The sequence below is a fragment of the Drosophila arizonae genome, chromosome 5 (genome assembly GCF_054131065.1).
Source record: "Drosophila arizonae isolate 15081-1271.41 chromosome 5, UAZ_ARI_1.0, whole genome shotgun sequence".
NCBI classification, from domain to species: domain Eukaryota; kingdom Metazoa; phylum Arthropoda; class Insecta; order Diptera; family Drosophilidae; genus Drosophila; species Drosophila arizonae.
The window spans coordinates 20,861,537-20,888,672 of NC_142925.1; the positions used below are offsets into that span (position 1 = coordinate 20,861,537).

General features: G+C 39.1%; 1 protein-coding gene across 1 annotated transcript; it reads right to left on the reverse strand.

Moving 5' to 3' along the window:
- Positions 1–7,609: 7,609 nt before the first annotated feature.
- Positions 7,610–27,053, reverse strand: vg (transcription factor vestigial). Its single transcript, XM_018013375.2, has 8 exons — positions 25,519–27,053; positions 22,392–23,490; positions 17,989–18,415; positions 16,025–16,417; positions 9,956–10,047; positions 9,566–9,762; positions 8,227–8,300; positions 7,610–8,048 (listed from the first exon to the last, which is right to left on the reverse strand). Exons 2-8 carry the CDS (start codon positions 22,485–22,487, stop codon positions 7,999–8,001), a joined length of 1,329 nt encoding a protein of 442 aa, XP_017868864.1. The 5' UTR covers positions 22,488–23,490; positions 25,519–27,053; the 3' UTR covers positions 7,610–7,998.
- Between the last annotated feature and the right edge of the window lie 83 nt (positions 27,054–27,136).

Consider the following 27,136-nt stretch of genomic DNA (forward strand, 5'->3'; position numbering starts at 1 on the left):
TGTGTGTGTGTGTTTTTTTTTTTTGTATATTTCGAGCTGCATTTCATGGCATTCGTCGACTCGTCTATTTGGGCCTTCGTGTGGGTCGTGGGCGCAACGAATTCCCTTTTAATTAACTCAATTTCATGCCATTTACCACTTTTTTCTCTGATCCAAACATATTTCATATCTGTTTTACTCTCCCTCCCTCGCGCTCTCTCTCTCTCCGTGCATCGCCCTCTCTCGCTCTCCCCATTGCGGTAATCAGTTTTCAGCTTTTATATTTCACCGCTTAAATATGATTGCATAAAATAATTGAGAAAGCATGCAAGTCATGCTCGGGAAACCAACAAATATCCAATGTATGCATTAATTAACAGTTTTCGACAAACTAACTTTTCGATGCTTTACTTTGCCTATTGCATTTTGTAGTAGATGAAAAGGATTTATCTACCAGGATATGCAGATGTTATTTCACTAGCAATTTGTTGCCAATTCGGAATGCAGTTCGACCTTCAACTAAACTTAAATTTAACTGGAGCCTCTATTTGTCAAGTAATCAAGTAATACAGATACAGATACAGATATAACTATATAACTATATAACTATATAACTATATAACTATATAACTATATAACTATATAACTATATAACTATATAACTATATAACTATATAACTATATAACTATATAACTATATAACTATATAGCTATATAACTATATAACAGCGATTGATTTTAGATTTAGATAATTTCCATAGATTAGTCAGAATGCCTATGATCTAGACGGGTTTCTCTGATGAAGTGTGTGAAATTCTTTTCAATTAGTGAGTTCAGATCTGATTATATTGTATTAAGTTGCCTAGACAACAAACCTCCCTAACTTGCTTCGTTCCAAATTTCATATGAGTCTTGCTACATAGCACATCTGCATCTCATATTACTACTGCTCCAAAATGTCATCAGACAGGAAACTCCAATTAGATTCAGACTATCCTTGGTATATCTCAGCAGATTAGATTACGCCTAAACATACACTCTCTAAAAGCAAATTTCTTGGATAAGCCGAGCCAAGCCAAGTGAACTGTAAGATATTTAGTTTTATTAAGAAAATGCGCCGCAATATTTCTAAATTGAGTTTATAATCGAGAATCAGTATATTGTCTGATGTCTGGCCAAGACGAGGGACTTGGGCCAAGGCAAAACTAATAAACTCGCCTTTTTTCTTCGGTTTGCCCACATTCGCATCCTCGGCCGCATTCATGGACTCTTTTTGTTCGAGCCGCGCGCCTCTTCTAATTGCTGTTTAAAGCGAATAACGAGGCTGAGCAGGAGCAGAGGAAGAGGAGAAGAAGACGGCGCGCAGCGGGCTGTGGGCGGAGCTGAAACCAAATTTACCGAGTGCAAATGCAGCTACAACTGAAGCTCGAACTGGAGCATTTTTGTGAATTATTTTCCCATTATGAACAGATTAGGTTTACTGTGGAGCAAACTTGGCAACGGCGCCGCACCAAAAGGAGTTTTCACTCAGGCGAAAGTAAATGGAGCTTGGCACGGAGGCAAAGAACAACCCGAGGACTAAGATGGCACAAGTCGAGCCCCAGCCCCAACATAGCCCGGGCCAAGGCAAGCCAAAGGCAGAGGCAAAGGCAAGACAGGCTCGCAGCATTTTCCTCCTGCTGATGTCCTGTGCGTCTGTCCGCCTGTCCTGCCGTCGGCTTGCCTTGTCATGTCACGGCGCAACGGTGAAAAGTTCTTGCCGGCGTTGCCTTTGTTAGGCAAATTGTAAAGAACAAAGGGGAAAGTATTTTAACGCGGTCTGAATTTCAAAAGTTTGCCAAGGTGCTCAATGTGAGTCTGTTTGTGGGTATGGAAATGGGACAGGACACCCTCTCATCTGCGCCTTCCCTCTCTGTGTGTGTGTGTGTGTTAGAGCGGTACAGACACTTGAAATTCTCGCTTTGAAGCGTTTGTTTTTATGCGCAATTTTCCATAATTTCGTCTTATTTGTGTAACGTGTAAATTACTAAATAACCAACAATGTCATTCCTTGAGTTGGAGTCTGAGTCAGAGTGGAAATGTCTGTATCTGTGTGTGTGTGTGTGTTTAGGACACATTAATTAGAATATCAATGAACCATGCTACTTTTTGTTAGTTCTTTCCAATATGCTCTGCAGGAAATGTCAATTGCGCCACCTTCGACAGTGAGCAGAGCTGAAACAGAAGCTGGGAATTGCCTCTCAGATGGCAAGAGATCAGACATATAAATCACAATAACGCCAGCTCCTGTCCTGTCCTGTGACGTGACCGGCCAAACCTACAAAAACCGCACACACACACAGAGTCAGACACACACACACACAGAGAGACATGCATACACATCGAGTGCAACCACAGGCCGGCGCACAAATGAACCCGAAATGAGAGAAGCATCTCCGGGACCCTGGAAAAATGATGTATTGCTTTTTAACGCTGCTGATAGTCTGCGCAATCGCAGGAGCCGGTGACGCCACATGGATGCGGATGCTGCGGCTGCGGCTGCGGCTCTGCGGCAAAGCGAACCACAGAAGCTGTAGCTGTATAGCAGTAGCTGATGCAGCATGATTGGATGACTGTCTGTCTGGCTGGCTGGCTGGCTGGCTGGCCGTAATCAGCGCTGCATGTGGGATCAATGGACGGACATGCAGCAAATGAGCAAACATGTGGTCGAAATGTGTTAATTCTACGTTAATTATAAATTGATTTCGGCTGCAGCATTTGCAGTTTGCAGAGCAGGGAAAAGGACATCTTGAATGGGCGCAGCAATGCAGTTAGACTGCTGCTCTGCTCTGCTCCCTCCACTCCGCTCTCCCCTCACCCACTCTCAATTAGCTGGCAATACAGTTGCGATCCAATTTACGATTGGCCGTTAAGCATTTAAGAGCCGAGCCGCGTCGATCGCTGCGTGCCAGCGGGGCAAGCGTAAATCTGGAACGGAACGCCTAGCGAATGCCCCCAAGAAAACATTCGACTCCCGCCGGATCCGTTGTTTATTTATGTTTGCGTTTGTGGCTAGAGAGCAAGGTAATGGCCACGGCACGGGGGTGGCTAGACCATTCGGGGTGGGGGACAGGCACGAGCTGCCATGGAACCGATCCACGCACATTCGGTGGCCATAAACTCCGATGTCAAAGCTCCAATAGTTCACGCTGCACGCGCCTGAGTCTATGCCTGTGTCTATGCCCCGGAATATGCATATATATATACGATATATACCTCTTGCTTCTTCAGTTGTTGTTGTTTTCGTATTTTTATTATTATTGTTTTTCCATCTTATTTATTATCAACTTTGTCCGGGCTCCTTCTGTTGGCATAATTTAACACGTCCCACAATCTGTTGTCGCTGACATCGCTCACAGTTCTTTTGTTTATCTGCAGCCAAATTAATTTTCATTCAATTCGAGAAATTCGAATTTTCCCATTTTCAGCTGACTAATTCAATAATTTGTATGCTCAAATCTATTCAAATATGCGATGGCCTTAAATAGAGTCCCAATGTGAAATCTTATTCTAACTGAAATGTGAGTAAATACGTTGAAGTCAATTATTTATAATGTTAGTTTACATTTATATTGATTTTATTTATTTATAATTTTGTTTTCATCTATTCCCTATATGTTCTATCACTATATATCTATTAATATTCCTATATAGATAAAGTACAATTATCTACCATGCCAAGTTTTAGGCAGTCATACCATTATTATTATTATATATATTATAGTCAGCATATTTCTATACTTTCTTATGTGTACAGCAATATCTCTATATATGTAGCTGTAGTCTACTCTCTCTATGCCTATTCTCAATATATTCAGCATTATACAGCGTTATATACATAGACGCATATGCTGATTTTCTTCTATAAAATGCTTGCCTTGTTCCATTCGAAAACCCCGTACTCGTTCGTAGTTCAAAGTCTCATTTCATATCCGTTTTTTTCATACCAGTCAATACTCACATCTTTTATAATCGTTCACTCTCAATTATTTACCATCATTGTCGATTTCAGTCTTTAAATTATACAGTAGAAAGTCTTATCAAAATAATATTGTAATCTTAATTTCAAATACCTTTAGAGGTTGGCATATCATGTGATACTTATATTATATATTAGTCTATAATTATTTTTATTACTTGATTAATACGATTTGCACTATTACTTATTTTATATTTTCTTATATATGTATATATTTTCCACATTGATTTTTCGCACCTCCTTAATTTCCTTACTTTTCGACGGCTTTTCATTCTCCATGTCTTTTATTCTTCGAAGACTCGCATCACTTGCTCTTCACTTTTATTCTTCATCAATTCAATGATCCGCTGGTTTTTCGTATAAAAACTTTATTATATCTCTTCTAATTTATTCCTTTCTGCAGCTTTCTTTCTAGTCTCATTACAATTTAGTTCTCTCAATCTTGTTTTGTCTTTTCTGTACAGTTGAGCTTGTCTTTTGTCTTCGTCTTGTTTCCTCTCTAGTCCATATTTTCTATTCTCTTCTGTTCTTTTTGCGCTACTCCTTATTTCAGCTCATTTTCTCCATTCGATATCTGTATATATATTTCTTGTATGTATATTGTATACAAATATATTTATTGCTAATCGCTTTACCTTTTAAACATTACAATGTCTTGAAGTCTGCTCGCCTTACACCATTTGACCCACTGCAACCCAAGCCCTAGATATAGGGACTGAAGTACTCAAGTCTCTTGGAGTAGCCGATTCTCATGGTAGAACAGCTCATTAGCACACAATGCGACAATAAACTTGTGATGTTGGCTAAAGCTGATTCACTGCTGGGCCTCAGTCATATGTCGTCTTGTTGGCCTGGCCCAGCGGAAGAAGGAAGTGCCGCCAAAAACGGAAAAACGGAACCATCTGTCGTATGCCAAAGTTGAGTGACAACGCCGTGAAAAGAAAACAAAGGTGCAGGAGGAGAAACAGTAGCAGTAGCAGAGGAGAACCGAAACTGAAACTGAAGCAAAAACAAATTTAAGCACTGACCGTGCAGTTATTAAAAAGCGATAAACCCAGGGCAAACGCATTGGCGAATTGTTGAACACCTTGGCGACGCTAGGGGCCCAGCCGGAGCTGTGTCTCGAATTATGGAATTCTTATGCTAAAATAATGTGGCCACGGCTGCCACAGCCATCGATCGGTAATAAATTTGTTGCCCAAGCTCACGCTCTCGCTCTCTCACTCTCTTAGCTTAACCCCAAGACAGAGCCAGAGCCAGAGGCAGAGGCCGAGTCTGAGCTGGAACCAGTCCGGCCTCTGGTCTGGTCCGTTCTGCTTTGGCCGGGCAGTGGCAAAAAGACTTGATGTAAATACGCACACGGGAGCATGTCGCGCGTTTGTACATATCTTTAATTCATGAGCAGGAGAGGATCTGCCTGGCTGCCTGGCTGGCTGTCTGAACTTAGGCTCGATGAGGCGCGCAAAGTTGACCAACTGCGCGATAAGTCATTGAAAGTCAATAATATGTTACGCGCCTTTCGTCGTATTGTATAATAGCAATAACAATAAGAGCGTCCAGCCAACTCAGGAAGTGACTGCCCTGCATCTGTATTGCTGTATCTGTATCTGTGTGTCTCCGGTTGTATCTGTATCTAGAGTGTAGAGCTCTTCGAGTCGCAACAGTGGCGTCCACAAATGTGTGTCTTATTTATGACTGCAGCGCCTATCTGAGATTTGTTTTTCATTAATTATGCATCTGGTTGGCTGTTGGGGCCCCCGCAGTCGCTGCCCGATGATAAATAGCTCGAGATTAATAAGGCGCCTGGCCAAATGGCGTGGAAAACATGAACATGTGATATGAACGTTTATTAAATTTGTTTCTTGATTCATATCGGTTGGAGCTGAGCGGAGCGAGCTCATCGTTCTATCCCCTTCCCCTCTCCCACATTCGAATGGCATCATTAGTCGACTGTTTGCATAAATTATGACTGCGATATTGCGGCCTGGCAGGATGCGAGCGCAGTCAGGAGCAATCGTTCGTTTGATTATGTTATGTAACATTGATTCTAATCGCAACCAATCGACAGACCAGCCAGGCATTTAGCTGGTTAGCCAGTTACCAAAGGCACCTTAAGAAGGGTATAAGCAGCACTGTGAGCTGTGGGGCCTTCAAATATTAATAATTCTTATAATTGTCTACAAAGTGGCGATGATTTTATACGATACCTTGAATGTGCATTTGGTTGCTTGATCAACTCTTCGTTTATTTAGTGGAACTTTTAGTCTATTAAAAGACATGCAAACGGTTTTTCAATCATTTGTATCTTATTCTTTTGGGGCTTTATGATTTTTGAGAAACAATTGATTCTCAATAATTCCTACACCACTAAAAATTTCTGTAATTCGTAAAAAATTCTGTTCCCTTGCCATTTCGAATTATCGGGACTCTACTGTATATAGTAAATCAAACATGATTGACATGCACAGTGGATGTAATATTATATTTCTAATGAAATTAGAGCTAAAGATTTGTTGAGTATGGATATGTATATTAGATAATTATATAATCTGTTTAGACTAGAATGTTCTTTAAGGGAATAGCTTACTTAGAGGCTATTATCAGGGCCGTAGCGAGGTTGTTGATAATAGGGGGTGATTGTATTTGAATTGCCCACTTGCGTCGTGTATTTGGCTACGGCATGAAGATTTTACAAATAAATATACGTTATTGGGCTAATAAATATTCTGATGATGCCATATAGCAGAAAATTGGAAAAGCTAAAAAAAGGTGTTTCAAACAGATTGTGGATTCTGAAAAAAGCCCACTGAGAGCCTGCATGAAAACTTGGCTAAAACATAGATGTTTTATTTTACAACAGGCCGATTATTGGGCAGTCAGTTATATCCGTCAACAAGATTAGGATTGGTTACATTTTCCAATTAGAAACTCAGGCAGTTGCCTCATTTGACTACATTCTAAACAGAATACTTACCATTGGAAGAGAGAATAATTTAGAATCTATTTTAAAATTAAAAAATTAATAAATAACAAATACAAGCATTTTGATTGTATTCAAATTGTTTTTTATTTTAGTCGTGTTTTTTTGTGTGTTGTTGTTGTTTTTCATTTGCATTTCAATTTGTATAACCTAATTTGTGAAATTGAAATTTGAAGATATTAAACAAAATAAATTCTAGCTTTCAAATCGTTATGTCCAAGTCGTTAACTATACAAGAAATGTTGATTATTATCATTAGTGTGTCTCATTATTATTATAATTATAATTATTATTATTATCGCTGTAGTAAATTGTTACCAAAAAACTCTAACGCAGATTATGCATAAGAATACATATATGTATATATATATATATATATATATATATATATATATATATATATATATATATATATATATTTATGTATATATATATGTGTGTTATATATTATATTGTATATATATAGGTATATATCTTCATAATTTATATGTATGCGTGTCTAACTTGCTGATATGGGATGCTAAAATTATGGGAGGGGGGTGGTGGTTGTACAATACAATACAATAGAATACAAAAATTACACAATTTTTAATACGCGAATTGTTTTACAAATATTTAAGAGTAAAAGTAAATTTAAATCCTCACAGACTCACTTTAATTACAAACAAACAATTCATAATTATCCTCTATCGCTAGTCAGATTTCAGCAACGTTTAACGGAATCTAAACTGTTCGATATATATAGTATACATACATGTATATGTATCTATGTATGTATAAGTGGGGCTAGGACTCAGCGCTGTGTGTTTAGGTTTTTCTTCTTCTTCTTCTTGATTTATTCATTTTAGCTTAATATTAGCGGAGCTTCCGTTTATTGTTTATTGTTTGTTGTTTGGGTTGCCTGCTGCTGTTGATTTATTTGCATTATTTGTTGAGTGTCACTTTCATTCATTTGTACATCAACGAGAATTCCCCCTCACACCTGGCGGCGTGGCGTGGGATAACACTGGCCGCCTGTCATCTAGAACCAGTACAGATCCTTTGACGATTCCTGCACTTGAGCCTCCAGACCTTTTTGTTGTGGCCAACAAAGAGCAGCAGCAAAAGCCAAAAAATAAATAAAATACAAATAAAAGACATTTCATTAAAGCACAATCACAATGAACAGAGGTCAAGCCATCGCCATTGCCATGACAATGGCCAGCATGCCTCGAGTCCTTGTGGCCAGTGGAGTCGAGTGGGTACGCACCTGCCATTGTCGGATAGCTCGAGTAGGCTGCCGCACTCTCCAGGGCATGTGCCGTCTGCTGGTCGTGGTGAAGTCTGCGCCGATGCCAAGCAGAGCGATTTCCCATTGCGAGTGATATGCAAAAACCAGATCGAGAATTTAAGTTAGAGTTAGCTTCAGTCTAAAGCAGATGCAAATACTTGACATTGTCTTCAAGTACTTGCCATTGAGTTGTTATCTATTATATATACATACATTAGAATTCGGCTATAACGACTCAGCTTACAGAGTTTGTACGGTTATTGCGACGGAAATTCTGGTCCCCAAACAAACTGATATGAGCAAATTTATACGATTATAGCGTACCTTGAGCGTCGGTATAGCCGGATTCCACTGTATATTTATATTATTATATTATACATAGGATAAACAATTTATTTTCTAGCTAAATATAATTTATATTTACAAAATATTACTATTATTAATTAATAGGTTTATTTTTATAATTATAATTTATATATGCTATAAAAATTTGAGCAAATAAAATATATATTATTAGCTGTTATTTAATATTTATATACATATATGTATATTTTTTTTTTTAATATAAGATTATCATATTGTTTTGTAAATAATTATATAATATTACTGCATTTATATATTATTATTATATTTTTGTATATGTTACGTATTCAAGGAGAACTATTTTATGTGAAGAGCTGCGTTAAAAAAGTTGTATTTCTTATAGATTATCTCTATATAATGTAATATACATAAAAAGTATAATAATAAAATAATATTAATTAATAAATAATATAATAAAATAAATAATATATTATACTCTTAATATGCATATACCATATAGAGGATATCTACTATCTATAAATTAGATAATTTGCTTTATGTTTTTTGTCATTAGAGTTTTTCACTTACTTTAACCGAAAATAGTAAAATAAATTGCAACTAATATTATGATGAAGGTTCACATGGTATAGGCATGATATGATACTGATTGCAGTTGCATAAGACTTATAATTGCCAACAGCTTAATATATTGTCAATGAATAAAATCTTTTTAACGTTGCATCTTTAAGAATAAAGAAATTTGAAACACTAAAACTAACTTAAACTATTTATAATTTCCATTAGATATTAGAGCAAGCTGTCATACTGCAGCCATGAGAGTTTTCTCTAAATGCATTTCAACTGATCAGAAACAGAATTTATATTTTAGTTTGCAAATGAGCAATCAAAATTTGAAATTTAATTTACGATTTAGTATGAGCATTTAGCTTAATTTAGTTAATAGAGTCATGCTAACAATTTGATGCTTTTAGCAGTGTCTTGCGATCGGACTCACCTTGTGCCGTGGCTGTACTGCTGGGGCAGGCGCAGCAGGCTGCCGTACTGGGCCATGTTGTGGTGGTAGGCGTGCGCGTGGGCTGCATGCGCATGCGCCGCATGCGCGTAGGAACCATAGTGCGCGGCGGCCGCATGCGGCACCCAGGGATCTGCGGCGTAGCCCGAGTCTGTCGCGGTGCCGTACAAGTCGCTAACCTGGATGGGTCGAAGCGGAGAGATATTGCCGATGGGTGAGAGAGAGAGAGAGCAAATCGAATTACAACTTATTTTGCGAATGCGTGCCGCAGTTGCAAGAGCCGAAGGAGTTGGGTAATTGCGGCACGTATCGCACTTAATCGTTTCGGCTTTTCGGCTTTTGTGGGCAATTGTTTATGCAGCCGACACTTACCTGTGGATGCGTGGGGGCGGGTATGGGATGCACGTAATTGCTGTTCCAGAACGATGGTGGGAAATTGCGACTCGACATTGGGCTGCTGCCATCTGCAAAGAGAAGAGATCGAAAAGCATGAGACTCAAACCAGTTGCCAGTCGAATCGGCCGACTCTAATAGGCCAAAACTCGAGGAGTGTAGCCATCCCCATTTCCCATTCCCCATTCCCCACTCCCCATTCGCCATTCAATTCAAGTGCATAATGATAAAGTGAGCAGCAGGAGCAGCAAATGGCTGCTGAGGGAGCCACGTACTCGACGTGTTGTGTCGTCGGCGCCACGGCTTGTTGCAAATAACTGAGCGGAATGTTTGTTGTCGCTGCCCTGTTCAGGATCATCACTTGTATTAAATGGTTGTAAATCTACGCGCTTATGAAATCGCAAAAGACGAACACGCAGACATCTCCATTATGTGTGTGGAGTGTGTGGAGTGTAATGGAGCTGCTGCTGCTGCTGCTGCTGCCGTTGCCTCTTGAAAATTGTTGCCGAAAATAGCAACAACTTTTGGTTGGCTGACTGGCTGGCTGGCTGGCTGGCGTCTGTGGCATGCATGCATGCATGCACATGTGCCAAGGACTGCAACTGGGGACAGCCACAGCCATATCCACAGTCAGAGTCAGAGTCGTAGTCGGAGGCACAGTGCATAGGCGCATTTGCGTTGACAACATTCCAAACTCAATTCAAGAGAAAAATATATACACAACAACTGCACAACTGAGTCGCCGCTAGACTCTTCATCGAGTAGAGGCGACTGCTCCTGAGGGTACGCAGCAGCTTTGAGGATATGCAGCGAAGCAGCCGTCGCGAGTCACAAGTCGCGACTTGCCACGGCACGTTGTGAGTGTGCCTTGAATGCTGATGATGTGGCTGAGTTGGCTCTTGCCTCATGCCTCATGCCTTATGCCTCATGCTGCTTGTCTCTTGGCTGACTGACTTGGTTGGCTGTATAGCTGCTTGGCTGCTTGACTGCTTGGTTGGTTAGCGATGCCGCGTGCCCCATTCAGCTGCGCAGCCTGCGCAAAAAAGTCGTCATCGTCGCCAACTTTGAGCATCATTCACTCACTCGCCCCACTGACGGTCAGGAATTCCCATTAATGTGCAAACAAGCAGCAGCCAGCCTCAGCTGCAGCCAGATTTGACAAACACTCTCCGTCCGGCCGCCCGACCGCCCGACCGCCCGCATCGTTTTCACTTTCATTCTCAAAGCGAAAGCCGCCAAAGTTGAGCTGCTGCAACTGCTACCTGTGCAGCCGTTCACCTTTCACCTGATCTAATGAAGTTGCACACGGCAGATAACAGTTAGCTGATAAGCGCAGATCACAGGACACACACACGCACACGAGTCCTTTGTCCTTTGCTGGCCAGCGCCTGCCTTAATATAGGCCTGCTTAGGGCTCGGCCGGCATCTGCGTCAGCGGCGGGTGCCAAGGAATTTTAAATCGAATTCCTTAAGCATCTAATTAAATGCTCGCAGCACATTCGAATATCATATGAAAGTGCCACAGAAAAAGGAAAAAAGAAAAAAAAAACTGGGGGCCCCGCACTACAACAACAGAAGCAACTGCAACAACAACAACAGCAACAACAGCTGAAGGCTGCAGCTGAGAACGTCTCGGGCCATCTACACATTTTCTCTCGATGTCGATGATATTTTAGGAGCAGAACAGAAGCCACAACAACTGAAAGTGCAAGCGTGCCACACACTCTACACGTGTGTGTATGCATGTGTGTGTGTGTGTGTGTGTGTGTGCCATGCGAGTGTATCTCGAGTGAGCAGTTAATTGAAATGCATTTTAAAACCGTAATGAGGAATCTATGCGGCATTCGGCATTGGCACCGCCAGACGAACCGCACAACAACAACAACAACTACAGCAGCAGCAGCAGCATCAGTGAACAGCAACAACAACAACATCGACCACATCGCATTCCGGCGACATTTTATAGCACATTCCAACTAGATATATATCTATATATATATATATATACATACATACATACACATATACATATGTATATATGTACATATATATACACATACATACATATATATATTATACATAAACAACAACAAATAGCTGCACATCGCAGCTACAACGAGAAAAATCTATATAAATATACTGAATAGTTTTTAAAAGTGCGCACATCAATGCAAAAATCACTGTCTGTGAATGTGTGTGTGTGTGTGTTAACCACTCAAATAGACAAATGGCCAAAATGAACTTTAAATACCATTAAGTAGCGTCACAATAAAGCTAAATAAAAAACCAACAACAACAACAACTGAAACGTGAATAAAGTTTTTTTGTTTTTTGTTTCGTGCTTTGTTTTTATTTTATTTTATTTTTATTTTTTTTCAAATATATTTTTGTTTTGTTTTCTTTACGTTTGAATTGCGCAAGTTTCACAGCTTGCTCAGTCGCTGAGTGGTTTTGTTGTGGCTATACATTAGCTAAACTAAAATAATTTAAACAATCCCATTTGATTTTAACAATATTAGTTAATAATTAGATTTAACATTTCTGAAGCTCTGCAAGTCTTACAGATTGAGAATTTACTTTTCAGTTAATTCTTTTACAATATATTTTTATGTGAATTTATTTTGGCAAATTCACGTTACTAAAGAAAAATCATTAAAGTTGCTGCGTTTCATATTTTTCCTTGTGTGAATTTTTCCAACTATTTAATTTAGTATATTAATAAAACTTGAGTAAATATGAAGACAAATATTTTAAATATATATAGAGATTTAATAGAGATATGCAGCCTATGCCCAGAAGTACTCGACAATTGCCCCATTCACAATCAAATAGCATAGGAAAAATGATTGAGAAAATTAAAATTTTAAATAATAATTTTATAATTTATGCACTGCACTACTTCTTAACTATCATAGTCACAATGAATATAAATGTTGTCAAATCACTTTTGCTTTCTAAAGTCTTTTATAATGTCTATAGCATCACGTCATATATTAATTATCAAATTGAGAATGCATTGAGACAGATTATTTTGAATAAAAATAATAAAAAAATAAATCTACATTTTTCAAATATAATTATAGCCGACTTTTAGAAAGGGCCAATTGATTATTTTTGTCAAGGAGCCAAGTCCCATTTATATATTAGAAAATTCTTTAGTTATGATTACAATTTTTTAATGGAAGAAGTTTTAAATTTAGGATATAGTTCAGCTCCTAGGTAATTTTCTAAATAAACGATAAGAATATGATTTCCTCGATAATATTCTAAGAATTATTCTCATTAGAAACATTAGGCTTATCTAAAAAGTAAAGTCCGAATCTTTCAGAATTATGACCACGATGATTTAATTGAAATTTATATTGATATATTGATATTATATTAATTCATGAGAATTCTATAATTTCTTTCCCATATGCTCTCTCTAATTTCTTTGCTATAAGATCCGTTTCCTCTTCTTTATTCATTGTATATTCTCCATTTTCTTTTCTTTGCTATTCTATTCTATTCTATTCTTTTCTTTATATTCTCCATACTCTATTACCCGATTTTCTATTCCAAAGTCTTCTCATATAAAAAGATAATTGCCAAAAGATATTTTACAATTAGTTAAACCCGCATTGTTCAACAATTTCATCTAAATGAAATCTTAAATTATACATGTTGACTATACCACACCCACACACCCATACACACAATCTCTTTCAGGTAGCTCAATGATATTGGAATAGTGATTGAATCTGATTGGATTTATTCAGGCAATATAAACGTGAATTTGCAATTAAAGCGCGTGTCGAATCAAATTTTACTGAGCCAAAAATTGCGCAATCAAAGCGTCAAACTGTGAGCCATATCTACCAAAGCCATTGTCGCTCCCCCTTCCACAGCCAGCCACCCACCCCCTGCACCAACACACACCCCTGCTGACTGCCTCCTGGCGAATTGGCAGCCACAGAAACTCAATAAAAGGCAGCGGAGCATTTAATGCGACTCTACGATTGCGATTCCGATTCCGATTTCGATTGCGACTGCGATTAGCGGTAAAAAGAAATAAAGCCACAAATTGTTGAACTGCTCGTTTATTGGCCAAATTTTGTGGTTGCTGCTGAGCTGAGATGGGCTGAGATGAGCTGAACTTGAACTGGAGGAACACGTACCAAACATAAACATTACCTGAACGACCTGCTTAGCATGCAAATGTCTCTGTGTGACGACCAAACAGGTGCTAATTGATAGATTGAGCAGAATATGCAGCTATTGATGAAAATTTATGCGCTTGTTAAATTAGTTGGACTTCAAAATATTTGTCAATTATTGAATAGACACTTTGAAGCGAAATGGATAACTAAGAGTAGGAATTTTAAATATGAGCAACTTAGAAATTCTAATGACAAATATATATACATATTTTACATTGTTCCACAGTTTTATAGTAATAAAATAAAATTTTAGCAAGTACACAAAAGTTGGATATTTGCAAATCTTGTTGATTTTAGTATCACGAAATTAAGTATGATTATAGGTGCTGCAATCGTTGAGTTTTGCAGAAGAATAACTCCAAACCTCTTCAGCAAAGAGACCCATGATTAATATAGTTTTCATATTGCGGAATGGTGAAATTCGTAATTATCGGTATAATTATTGAAAAGTGACAGTAAGCATGAGTAGGACCGAATTGACAAGTAGACAGAATAGATAACTCCTCAGGCCCCAGAAAATTGAAAAAAGTCGTTTAACATTTTTAAACATTCTTATGCAAAAGGGGCCCCCAAATGGATATACCTAGACAGCGCTATAAACATGTAACTTTATTCATAAATGTTTGTTTGGTGACCAGAACTACCATTCGGATGCTATAAGTGGAGGGAGCCGTTATAACTGGATTACTGTACTGTTTTTATTTCAGTAATTGAACCTAAGTAAAATATCCATCATACCATCCGCATGTATGTAAAGTAGGGCTGTTTGCCACTGTCTCTTTTATTCTACCCCTCTTAAATGTTGGTAAAATATTCATATTAAGAAACTGCGGCTCAGTTCGAGTTTTAGCAACTTGTTTGAGGTTTGCCACAGCTTTAAAATTTGACTGAAAGTTGTCAAAGCATTTTCGCAAGCCGCAGAGCACATGTAGTACTTGGTGTTTCGTTTAGTTTGTTGTGTGTTCTAAGCAGATGCGAGCACAAAGAATTGCATACAATTTAAAAATAAAATGAATATGAAAGAGCGAAATGCGAGAAGCGAGAGGCGAAGGAGAAGCTGCACGACAGGCCACAAAAGCTGACAGGACAGAGAGATGGGATAAGGCATGGCGAGAGGGCGAGAGGGCGGCTGGTTGAGGGAACGGGGACAAGCATGAACAAACAAAACGTTTATCTTCATTAAAGGAGGTAATTAATTTTGAAATCGAAAGAACAAGCGAGTGGCAAGTGGCAACTTGATTTATTTGGTTTATTGTGCGACGCAATGGCATTCGGCACTGCGAATGGGGCAAAACTGCAAGGCGAGGGCCAGCGGAGGGAGGGGGAGAGGGCGTCGGCTGCATTGTCTGACTAAAGGCAGACAGACGCTGATCATCTCTTGTAAGCAGCAAAGCAAAGCAGCAGACGCGAGGTTCATTTGAATAGTTGCAAGGCGAGGCAAAGCGAAGGAGAACAATTTCTATGTCAACTGAGAGAATGGGACGGAATCTAATCGGATCATAGTTTGAGTTCAGTTCCAATTTGAATTTCTGAGAAGCGAGCGTAGGCCTACTTAATGGGCACTTCCCATTGCCATTGCCATTGCCAGTCCCATTCCCCATTCCCCACTTCATTCCGAATTGCACGCGACATTTTAATAACTCGCTCTGATTCCTGGCTAATTATGAGATTTTGGCCTGGGCTCCGGCTTGATTCCCTTGCCGATTCCGGGTAATTGCGAACGCCAACACGCAAACTGACAGCCGGGACAAGTACATGACATGTGCGGCTCTTTTGATCAGCATGTAAATGCCGAGTGTGAGTCGAGGGGGGGCGACTGGGAGTGAGTGGAGCCAGTGTGTGCACCTACCTTTTGTTTCCTTATTGCTGTAGTTGAGCGCCCGGGAGAAGTGCTCGTCGACCACGCTGGCCGTGTCGCCGGAGTAGTTGGTGAATACAACGCAGGTGGCCGACAGATATTGAGCGCGTCCTTGGCTGTTGCTGCCGCCGATGCCGGTCAGGCCGCCGCCTCCGCCGCCACCGGCTCCTCCGCTGCTGCTGCTGGTGTCCAGTGGCAGCTCCTTGGACATGGCGCCCGTGGCTGAGCCGACGCCGCCCGCGGATGCTGGCCCCGTGCCGTGCAGCGAGTGCGGATGCGAATGGGCGTGGGAGTGCGCGTGCGAGTGCGGATGCCGCGGCGAGTCCGGGCCAGAGGAGCAGGATGATTCGTTGTGATGATGCTGTTGGGAGCCCACCAGGCGCGCTGCAAACAAATTCATATATGTATATTCATTCAAATATTTCATTATTTCAATGACAATCATAGAACGGAGCGGAGGTGCGAACTTCATTGCATTGCTGCATTGCTGGCTGCCTGCTGCCTGCTGCTGCTGCATTTCCGCAACAAAATATGATATAAATTATTAAATGTTAACTCGTCGGAATGTCGGCGAGCAATCTCAAAAATGTGCAAATTAATTAACCAATCTCGCTATCTCTCTCTCTCTCTCTTTTACATTCTATACATATAGATCTCTCTCTCTCTCTCTCTCTCACACTCACTCACTCACTCACTCGGTCACTCCATCACGTTCTTCGGTACATTTAAACGGCAGCACATTCCTTCAGCCATGGCGCACAATCGATCTTCGCTGCTGTCAGCCAGCAATGTGAATAAACATGCTTATTTTTATTGGATTTATCGCTCGCTAAGCTGGATATTAAAAGCATAAATACACATGTATATCACTATCGGACAATCATATAAATAAATACAATATATCTGTGAATATTTTTCAGGTATATATAAAAGTTCCTTTGGCTATGCAGAAAACTAAGTTCTAGGCTTTGCTGCTCTTTATATATGTACATATACTGAAGTGCTAGAAAAACTAGGATGGAACATATTATAGAAATTATAAGTATTATATTATATTATTTAGAAATTCATAAAATTTAAATAGTTTTTAAGTCTGCTTTCATTTCATAGTTTCAATCGAAAATGCAATTTTTTTCCAACAAGCCAAAGTATCATCCAGCTAAACTCAAATCTACAAACAAATTTGTTTTTATATAGTATTTTACTAAATCGTTTTTTGTATTCATCGTATTATTTTAAACTCCAAATCTTTGTTACATTGTTCACCCTCAGTTTTTTAATTTCATTGTCAATTTAGTCTTTAAGAGGACTTTAAGATTTTTCTTGGGCTTCAATACCCAAATTATTTTAGGTAAAGTCTTAACAAAAATTAACTTTTATAAATTTATGTATTTATGTACATAATTTGATCTTTTATTATCAATTTCAGTTCGATTAGAATTTTAGGTAAGTTCTCAATATATTTACTGCGTGTGTGCTTTATATCAATATTATAATAAGCATAGCATTTCGTTGCACATCTATATAATATCTATATAATAACCAATCTATTTTCCATTATTTTCATGGGCCTGAATGACTGGCCTGTAGCAGGAATATTTGAACTCATTCTAATGGTATAGGTAGGTAAAAGTGTTTGCTATATATACGACTTCTATTGAAAAGACTTCACTCAATAAGGTCTTCAAATTCATTATAGATTCTATTCTACTTCATTAACTAATTCTCAATATATGACATATTATACTTCATACATTTCTGCTTTATTTCTTATCTTTTCCTAGACTTCTTTATATACTTTCTTTAACTAACGGATGAGACACATTTACATCTACAATATATAGTGTATCTATATAATGACATATATTATGCATTCCAGCATCGCAAGCAATGAATAAGAACTTCACCTTCCTCATCACCCGTTCACCTGTTAACAAAGTTCAGTTTAAGCTTACCTTCAGCTTCGCTGCGCGGCACGATGAGATCCTCTTCTTTGGTTTGATGTGTCCGGCTGTGCAGGCCGTGGCCGGGCCCGGCGCCGCTCAGCACGGGACTCATGCCGAGACCGGCGCTGGAGGCGCCGCTGCCAATGGGCAGATTAGAGCCGAGCAGTCCGCTGGCCGGTCCGCTGCCGACGCCGACGCCAACGCCCACACCGCTGCCGCCCACGCCGCCTAGCTGCAGGCCAGAGGAGGAGGCTTGATTCGCAACGGCCGCAACGGCTGCAGCCGCCGAATTGTGGGCGGCAGCAACGGCCGCTGCCGCTGCATTGGCGCTCACCGAGGGCGGCAAAATGGGGCTGCAGGGGGAATGGGAGCTGCCGGAGGCGCTTGACGAGGCGGCCAGCTGCACGCCCGAGGACGAGTACAGATCCTGATTGAACTGAAAGGCATAGAAAGAGATGGCATTAGCTGAGCAGTCAGATAGTCAGAGAGTCAGGGAGTTAGGCACTTTGGCAGCCTAGATGAGTTATGGGCGCGTCGGTGCAAATTGAAAATGACACAATACGAAAATTTATGTTGATGGAAAATGTGCAGTGAGGCCATTAAATTTACGAGCGTTCGCATATTGTCACGCAGTTGCCCAGAAAATAAGGGCAGCTAACCCATTTTGGTCGGTGGGGGACGGTGGGGGGAGGGAGGTCACAGTCCGGAGACGTTCACAAGGCGATAATCACGCCGCAATCTCTACGGCTTGGCGACGTGTCAAACATAATGCGGCGCTCGAGACAATTTACGAGCGCGCTGCGACAACCCCCGCTCCCGCCTCCTCTCTCTCTCTCCACCACCAGCCAACGCCTCTGTGAACGTTGCACCTTCCCGACGTCTGCTCGCCTTCGCTTCTCTTTAATGAGCCCATTAGCGCAAGCGTTCTATAAGTGGCCGATAACCCCGCGACGGCACATTTGCGAGCAAACGCTTCTAAATTTAAAGCAGCCTCGCCCACGCCCAGGGGCGCAGGCCAATTATGAGACAGCCGAGGGGTTAATAATGGGTTAACCAGCACGATCCATTTGAAAAGTGCAGCGCAGGCATCGACAGCAGCTCGTGGCTACCGAATCATGATTTATGTGCAGCAGCACAATGCGCCAACTGGCGAGAGGGGGAAGGGGGATACATTCCAGCGCACTGCCAGCAGCGGCTGACACAGTTGCTGCGACAGCTCACTTTATGCTGCTGCGGCCTGTTTACAAAAAGTCTTAATTTGTTGTCACGCCCCCCGCCTCCGCCTCCGCACCCACTCCACCTAGGCAAAACTAATTAGATAGGGCAAAAGTTGCATCGTCATCGAGCAGGACTCGGCAAGGCATCTCTCTATATCGAGCTCAGTCGTCTGCATCTGTATCTGTATCTGTATCGATGGCAATATCTGGAGACGTCAATCGGCTTTAAGCACATAATCAATATGTTGCCGCCTGGCCGCTTATCGGGCGACACGATCGCTGCCCGGCCAAGTGCAGTAGCCGACGTGCGAACAATGCGCAGATACAAAATTATCTGGGAGCAACAGCAGCGACTGCAGCTGCAGTTGATTTTTGCTTTTTCTCTGTTTGTCTGTTATTAGCTGCAGCGATATTTCGATTATGCTGAGCGCTCAGCGAGCGGCTCACACGGCATAAATCACCTGGCTGTGGCCTGTGGGGCAGACGAACCTGCGACATCTCTGACTCCAGCTTCGGCCTGTTTGCCGTTTGTTGTTTGGCTTATCGCCTGATCACTGTGTCGCCTGAGCCTGGACGCGCTCTGGCTGTGCCGTTTTGAAGTGCTCGGCAAGAACTAATGGCGATACACACAATAAATTAAGAGAAAGGGCACACACAGACCCAACAGAAACCCCAAAAAAATACAAGAAGGCAAAGTGTCGACGGGACGACAAAACTGCTCGGCCGCGCTTTGGAGCCTGGGCAAATAAACCGGTCACCGGTCAGCGGCAAGCGATCAACGATCAACGCTGCGGTCAGCAGGCTGGCTGCTGACTCAATCTGCGATTGGCCAGCCGAAGCCAGGCTCTCTCTCTCACTATGTGCGTGCGTGTGTGTGTGTAGCTGGATCTTTTTTGAGTTTATCTGGACCTCTTTATGGTCATGCAAAAGCATAGAATCAGAATCGTGTCGTATCGGTTACTTACATAAAAGGCCAATTTCGATTTGGTGCCGCGGCCTTGTATAATTGGAACTTGCGACACAAGAATTTCTTTGTGCCACAGCGACAAGCTCCCAGCAGCCGAACGCAGGACAGGGCCCAGACCCAAGTCCAGGCACCCAGACCCAAGACACAGAGCCAGCAGACCCACAGACAGACGCAGTCCCAGTCCCAGACCCAGTTTTAGTTTCAGTTTCAGATTCAGATTCAATGCGAATGTCCCTTTTGGGCAGAACTGTGAAGCGCTGCTGGCATCGTGAGAACTTTTCTGTACTTGTCACACACACACACACACACACATGCACACGCACACAAAAAATCAACAATATCTTCGAAATCAATGTTAGCACTAAAAACAACAACAACAACAATAAGAAACAAAGCGACATTTGCTGGCGGAATTCCTTGAATCTTCAACTGCTGCTGCTGCTGCTGCTGCCTCTGCTGCTGCTGCGTCCACATCGAAAAACGATTTGCGTTTTGCGTGAATTCTTATGATTTGTTAGGTGGATTTAATTATACCTACTCGCCATCCCTCTCACTCTCTCCCTCTCTTTCTCTCTTTTTCTGTTTCTGTCTGTCTCCCTCTCTCTAAATGTGCCAATGTCCAATGCCCTGCGTTTCGAATTGTGCGTGTTTATAATTAGTATGTTTGCTCACATTTAATCAACTATGATTAATTAAAAAAACACACACAAGTCACATTGAGGTCATCTAGCATCTATATGCAATTAGTAACTATAACTTTTTACCTTGATACTAGCCTTATATATGCCCTGCTTCAGTGGCGCTAAACTAATAAACCTTTATATATAGAAAACCCAATTCTAATGGATTCAGAGTGCCTATAGAGCCTTATTATATTATAAAGTTTCATTGAATAATATATATATTTTTTTTTTAAATTCAATATTTTAATGTGTGTAAAACTTGGGCAAAATATTATTAAATAAAGTATCAAAATAAAAATTCGATTAAATTTCGGGCTTTGAATATTATTTATATTGAATCAGATATTGCATACCAATTCGTTGTTTTACTAATTTAAAATATTTAAGTGAATACAATAAAAAATTGATATGCACTTTCTGATTAAATATAAATATTATTCAAATTTTGAATTTAATTTCGATTGAATTTCGATTTTTTATCCCCTTTAATTGCAGACATTCTTAGGCCGTCAAAAAATACTATCTGGAGCTTACACAAGAGCATTTATAATAATATATTTATAAATTTAAAATATGTATTTAGTATGTATTTCAGAAAATTTGAGCTTCAGAATTCTGTCATAAATTTCGATTGTCTCGTCAGACTTTATTATGTAAATAGAAAAGAAAAATTGAAATACTTAAGGCATATTTAATGAGAATTTTATGGACAAAAATAGAAATTGCTTATTTGTTATTATTAAATAGAAAGTATTCTCTATTACTTTGATTCTCTATTCTATGTTCTAATGATTTCCTATTGTCTCTTAATTCAAATTGCATATTGCACAAATAAATGTAAAAGAAAAAGTATGGGTCTTCCATAATTTATTATCATAATTAATTTTTTTTTTTTATGCTAAACGAAAAAATATTGAGTCAAATCTAACTAGTTCTGTCTGTCAATTTCTATGAAAGCTAATTTCAAATTAAAATTTAATAAATAATACTCAAAATTATCGTTGTTATTATATTTAGAATATTTGAAAATTTTAATATGGGCATTTTAACACTCTTTATCTCTTATAAACTTTGTTTTTTATTGGCCTTGAATGAGACTATTGACCTGCTTATTTCTTATCGAATTATTTGTACCTATTTGGATCTATTTATTATTAACAAATATCCTAGAATAATATATATTAATATAAAGTGAGCCCTGACTCTAAAATAAAACTAGAGCTATAGCTTTCAGGCCTAAAGTATCCAAAAGACAGATAAAGCAGCAAATGGCTTTTGAATATAAGATATGCTGGGAGGAACCTTATAAAGTCAGAGACTCCCATTTTCGACAAGGAATAGAAATGAGCCAAATCGTATAAACAACCTAATGGTAAGTCAAGTATGTCAATCAAGGATAGTTTGTAGCATACGGTAAAAGTCTTTGAATGAACAGAGGGTATAAGACACAGGGTATAGGGCATAGGGTGTACAGGTCTTATATTTTATATGGAATATTATTATTATATAGCTAAGCGTTAAAAGTTAAGAGTCAAGACAACTTACCCTCTCATATTGATAAAATGAACGACTTGGTCCTGCGCGCCCATACAGATATGGATAATAGGCACCGTACATAACTTCTGGGCAGGACACTGCCATCGTCGCAGTTGCAGTGGCCAACAACGCACTCAAATCCCGATCTGTCGATTGAAATTTGTTCGCACAGGTGTATATTATAATGAACGCACGTACACACACACACACACAGAGCAAGAGCGAGAGAGACAGAGAGAGAGAGATCCACACACGCACAACACTAATCACAGTAATCACAGTTTTCCGCGAGCTTTTGCCACAAATTTTCAGTTTTCCTTTTTGCTTTGACAGCCAATTGCTATTCCAATTGCCGTTGGCCGTTTACTGTTTGCAGTTTTTCTGTTTCTGTTTCTGTTTTTGGAATCAGTTTTGGTCGCGCCCAGGCCTTAGCCACAGCTCGGTCTCTAGGCCGACAAAGACGAGAGAGCGAAAGAAACAAAAGATCAACTCTTAAACTATATTCGCCGTGGAAGTGGGATGAGGCGCAGTTGAGAGAGATGGGGTACAGAGTAATTATAAGACCGGTTCTCTCTAGTCGACTTGCAGTGTGCGTGCTCTGTTGTTGTATTTGTATTTGTTACTGTATTTGTGTTTGTCTTTTTTGCCAACTCCGTTGGCAATGGCGAATTCCAGGAATGAAAACTCCGCTCGGCTAATTATATTTACATATTGTAAAACACCATCGCGTTTGTATCAAGAGCTTTAATTACTTTTTGTCTTTACTTATTTTTTTTATTGTTGTTATTTTTGTTGTTGTTATTTTTGGTTTTCTTTTGTTTGCTAAGCGAACTTCTTTCGATGAATTTTCCTCGACTTTTTTCTGCAGCTTTCTTCAACCGCTTTGGCTTTGCTTCTATGCGCAGGCAATTGCAATTATCATTTCCACATTGTTGACTGCTGTTAGTTGTTGTTGTTGTGGCTGTTGCTTGTTTGATGTTGCTTGTTGGCTGTTGCTATTGTTATTATTATTGTTGTTGCTGCTGCTGCTGCTGTTGCTTTCCTGGCATCCATGATGGGGCCGTTCCCTTGTCCGAGTTTCCGTTGAAACAAAAAACAAAAAAAAGCGCTGAAAGACGGCAATGAAATGCATTAAAATTGTTGTCTTGCGTGAAATATACGAGTTCCTCTACACATAATTAGTTAACGTAATAGTGCAATAGAGATCCCTCTCAAAGAAATTTCACTATGCGCTATAACGGATCTGCTAAAAATGTTTATTCCTATATAGGTATATAGAGACATATATCTTTTGCATACCTACTTAACTAATTATCTAAGATATTTGCCTATTTTTGGTGTACTTCATATTTTTGAGACCTATAATGTATTTTGAGTACCGGCATCTATAATATAACAGTTTAACAACGCAATTTAATATTACTTTTGATAATATATGTGTACTTGTTCTATAAATAGATATAAAATCTACCGCAAATCTTCTTTCTGACAAGAATTTTAATATTTATCTAAATGTCTCAATTTATTCTGTCATCCAAATTTCTCTCAGCATTATATCAATGGTAAATTTTCAACAATAAATATATGTATATAATATTTATTGTATATATAATATAATACTATATAGTAAATAAAAATATGTCAAATTTAAATTGAATTATTTTATATAAATATTTCGAATGACATTTATTATAAAAATCAAATACGATTTATTACATATTATATATAAAATGATTATATATGTGTTATATATACAAAATATATGAAAAAAGTAATATAAAAACCAAAACAAAAGTAAGCAAATTTTTATTCGAATTGCCATAAATATATTTAAGACTTCATATTTTATTGTTCTCTTTTAAAATATTTAAAGTCAATAACTGTCGTATTAAGAAATCATTACCAATTCATAAAACAACATTTAAGATCCGCTTATCAATTTTATCTCACAATTGGTTTATTGGTCACTTAAATATGATGTGAGGATAAAAGCTTTCTTCAAGTAAAGTAAGATACTTTAAACTGAGTACGTAAAATATTTTGGAAATATTAAAGAGAATTAAAAAGTTGCAGCTAAATTATAAATTATTTATCATATAAAACAAATATATTTAAACGGCTTGCCATATCTTATGAAAACTACACACATTTATGTTGTATAAGAATTCAGTTTAGTATAAAGAGAGTAAAATAAATTCGAAAAATATAAATAGTCGATTCTCTATACTTTAATACTTTAATAAGTCAAACACATATCTTTTAAAATTCTTTTAAAATTCAAGTGCTAACTTAAAAATTTCTCAATTTAGGAAAATGTTTAAAAGCAATTTATCATAGTCGAAATCTGTACATATATACTTATATATCAATATCTATACATATATATACACATATATATATGTATATAAAACAAGTCTACAGTGATGCTAATTTCATTTGGCATATTCAATTAAACCTGAATGAACATAAAACATGAATTCTACAACTGGATAAACCTATCACTAATCACTCAGCTTCAGGTGTATTCGTTTTAATTCAATCTGTCAGTTTTATATATATACTCAAACTAAATATTAGTCTATAATTATCATTGTTATGTTGTGATAGCTAACATTTTAGTGTTCACAAAGAATGGATAAAGCAAAGTAGAAATAAATTAGAGCTTCTTCAAGGAATTCTTTTGCTCTACACTTTTATGAAATCCCATTGGAAAATTGTCATTTTATGTAGTAATACAAAAATATATCAAATTTGTAAGTGATTTGAAAATATAATAGTATAACATGTATTTCGTAATTATTATAAAGAAAACATTAACTTGACAAAGGTTTTATTTAAACTTCCGTTAGGTATAACACACAGTTCTATAAGAAGAATCTAAAGCAAGAATTTGGAAAATATGTGCGTATAAGAAACACATTTAATAATAATTATTTTCCTCATGCATTGTATTGTCAGATATAGAATTGGAATATTTCTATAAAAGTTTAGCAAATATCTATTTCATAATACCTTCTCCACATTCAGTGTAAATATCATTCTATGCCTAAGCTTGTCAATTTAGATTTTGATTGACATATATATATAACTCCCATTCCATATTATTATACATTATCAAAGATTTCTATATACTTACTCTTTAAACAGGTAAAATTTAATCCAATTCGTGAAAAATGTTTTGCTCTGCGAGCTGTTCTCAATTTGTTTCTGTTTCATGCACTTTATAAATAAGCAGAAATATTTATGTATATTTATAGCTATATATGCATACAGATATATATGTATATTCCTTTGAATTGCATTGGTACTGTGTAGGAGAAACACTGTGGGCTTTGTTTGATTCACATTTGGTTAGATTTGCACAGACATTGACGGTTTAATGCCGTCGTTAAAGCACGCGTTTTGCGTTTGGCTTGCAGTTAATTTAAATAGTAATTAAATTTATAAGCACCGGAATTTACACGTGAATATTTAAGATTTTAACGCTGCTTTTACGGCTGCGACGGAAGCTAGATCGCAGAGGGGAACGGGGGCGGGGTAAGCGGGACAGGGGAACGGGCAAGGGAACGAGATCTGAACGCGAAGCGTACACAAAAACATTTGCTCGCGCACTCAATGAAAATATTTTCGCTAAATCCACAAATGCCAAATTCCATAAATTCTTGCGACTCGGCAGCGCGGCAAACGGCGACGGAGACTGCGACGTAGACTGTGTCGGAGATGGTGGAGACAAACGGCCGATGCTCGCAATCGCAATCGCATTCGCATTCACATTCACAATCACATTCACAATTAGTTTACGTTACGTCTGCAGCATTAGTTTAGCTCCAAGTGAAGGTGGAAGATGCATTGACGACGGCGATGGCGTCGCCGATTTCGAATAAATCTTTTAATTACACTCAGACCGAATTGCATTTGCTGCGATCGCTCACTTTTTGGCTGGGCTTGAGATGAGAACGCGTCGAAGAGTACGCGAGCGGAAACGCCGCTGCCGCTCGATTGGAAGGGAGAAAACAAACTGGCTGCCAGCTGCTGGCTGTTGTTCGATGGATGCAGTCGCGACGGCGGCAGCGGCGCAGCAGAAGCGCAAACAAAATGGCATTTCGAGCAATTGCCGTCTCGCTCACCACGACCGTCGCATGCATGAGCCAGAGCGAGACAACTGGTGTGTGCGCTGTGCGCCAGCAATAAGCAACGCCCACTTGTGTTCGTGTGTGTGTTAATGTGCCATTTACGTGCAGTGGCTGTTGTTGTTGCTGTTGTTATTGCCACTGCTGCTGCTGTTGCTGTTGTTAGTGTTGGTGCGCGGTGTCTGAACAAACGATGCCGCGGTGTGAAAATAAAATGGAGTGCGTCTCAATTGTGTCTTGAAGTAGACGGACTCTCGTACTCGAATATCAGGAAATATTTGCTCCTGCCCTGTTCTTCTCTCTCTTTCTGTTCCGTTCTGCTCTGCTCTGCTCTGTTCTGCTCTGGTCTGTTCTGTTATGGTCGGGCTCTCGGCTGCTTGTCGCACTGTTGTCTGATTTTAAAGTCCGTTTCGGCGATAGCAGAAGCCACGCACAGTTGCTGTGCAACACGTACGTACGTACGTAACGCACACAGATTGAAAGGAATTTGTATTCGTCCTTTTGTTTGACCGAAAAGTATTTGCCAACTGTGTCAACAGTGTTCCAGTTGGACACAACGTGACGTATACGTACGTCGTATTGATAATAATCTGATTGAGACTGAATAAAATTTATTGTGCTCTC

Bases quoted from the DNA above. Each gene is read 5' to 3' on its own strand.
- vg (XM_018013375.2), bottom strand. From the start codon at position 22,487: ATGGCAGTGTCCTGCCCAGAAGTTATGTACGGTGCCTATTATCCATAT. The intron at 10,048-16,024 runs GTAGGTGCACAC...TTCTCTTTGCAG, and splicing joins CAGCAATAAGGAAACAAAAG to ATGGCAGCAGCCCAATGTCG. The intron at 8,049-8,226 runs GTGCGTACCCAC...CACAACAAAAAG, and splicing joins GAGCTATCCGACAATGGCAG to GTCTGGAGGCTCAAGTGCAG.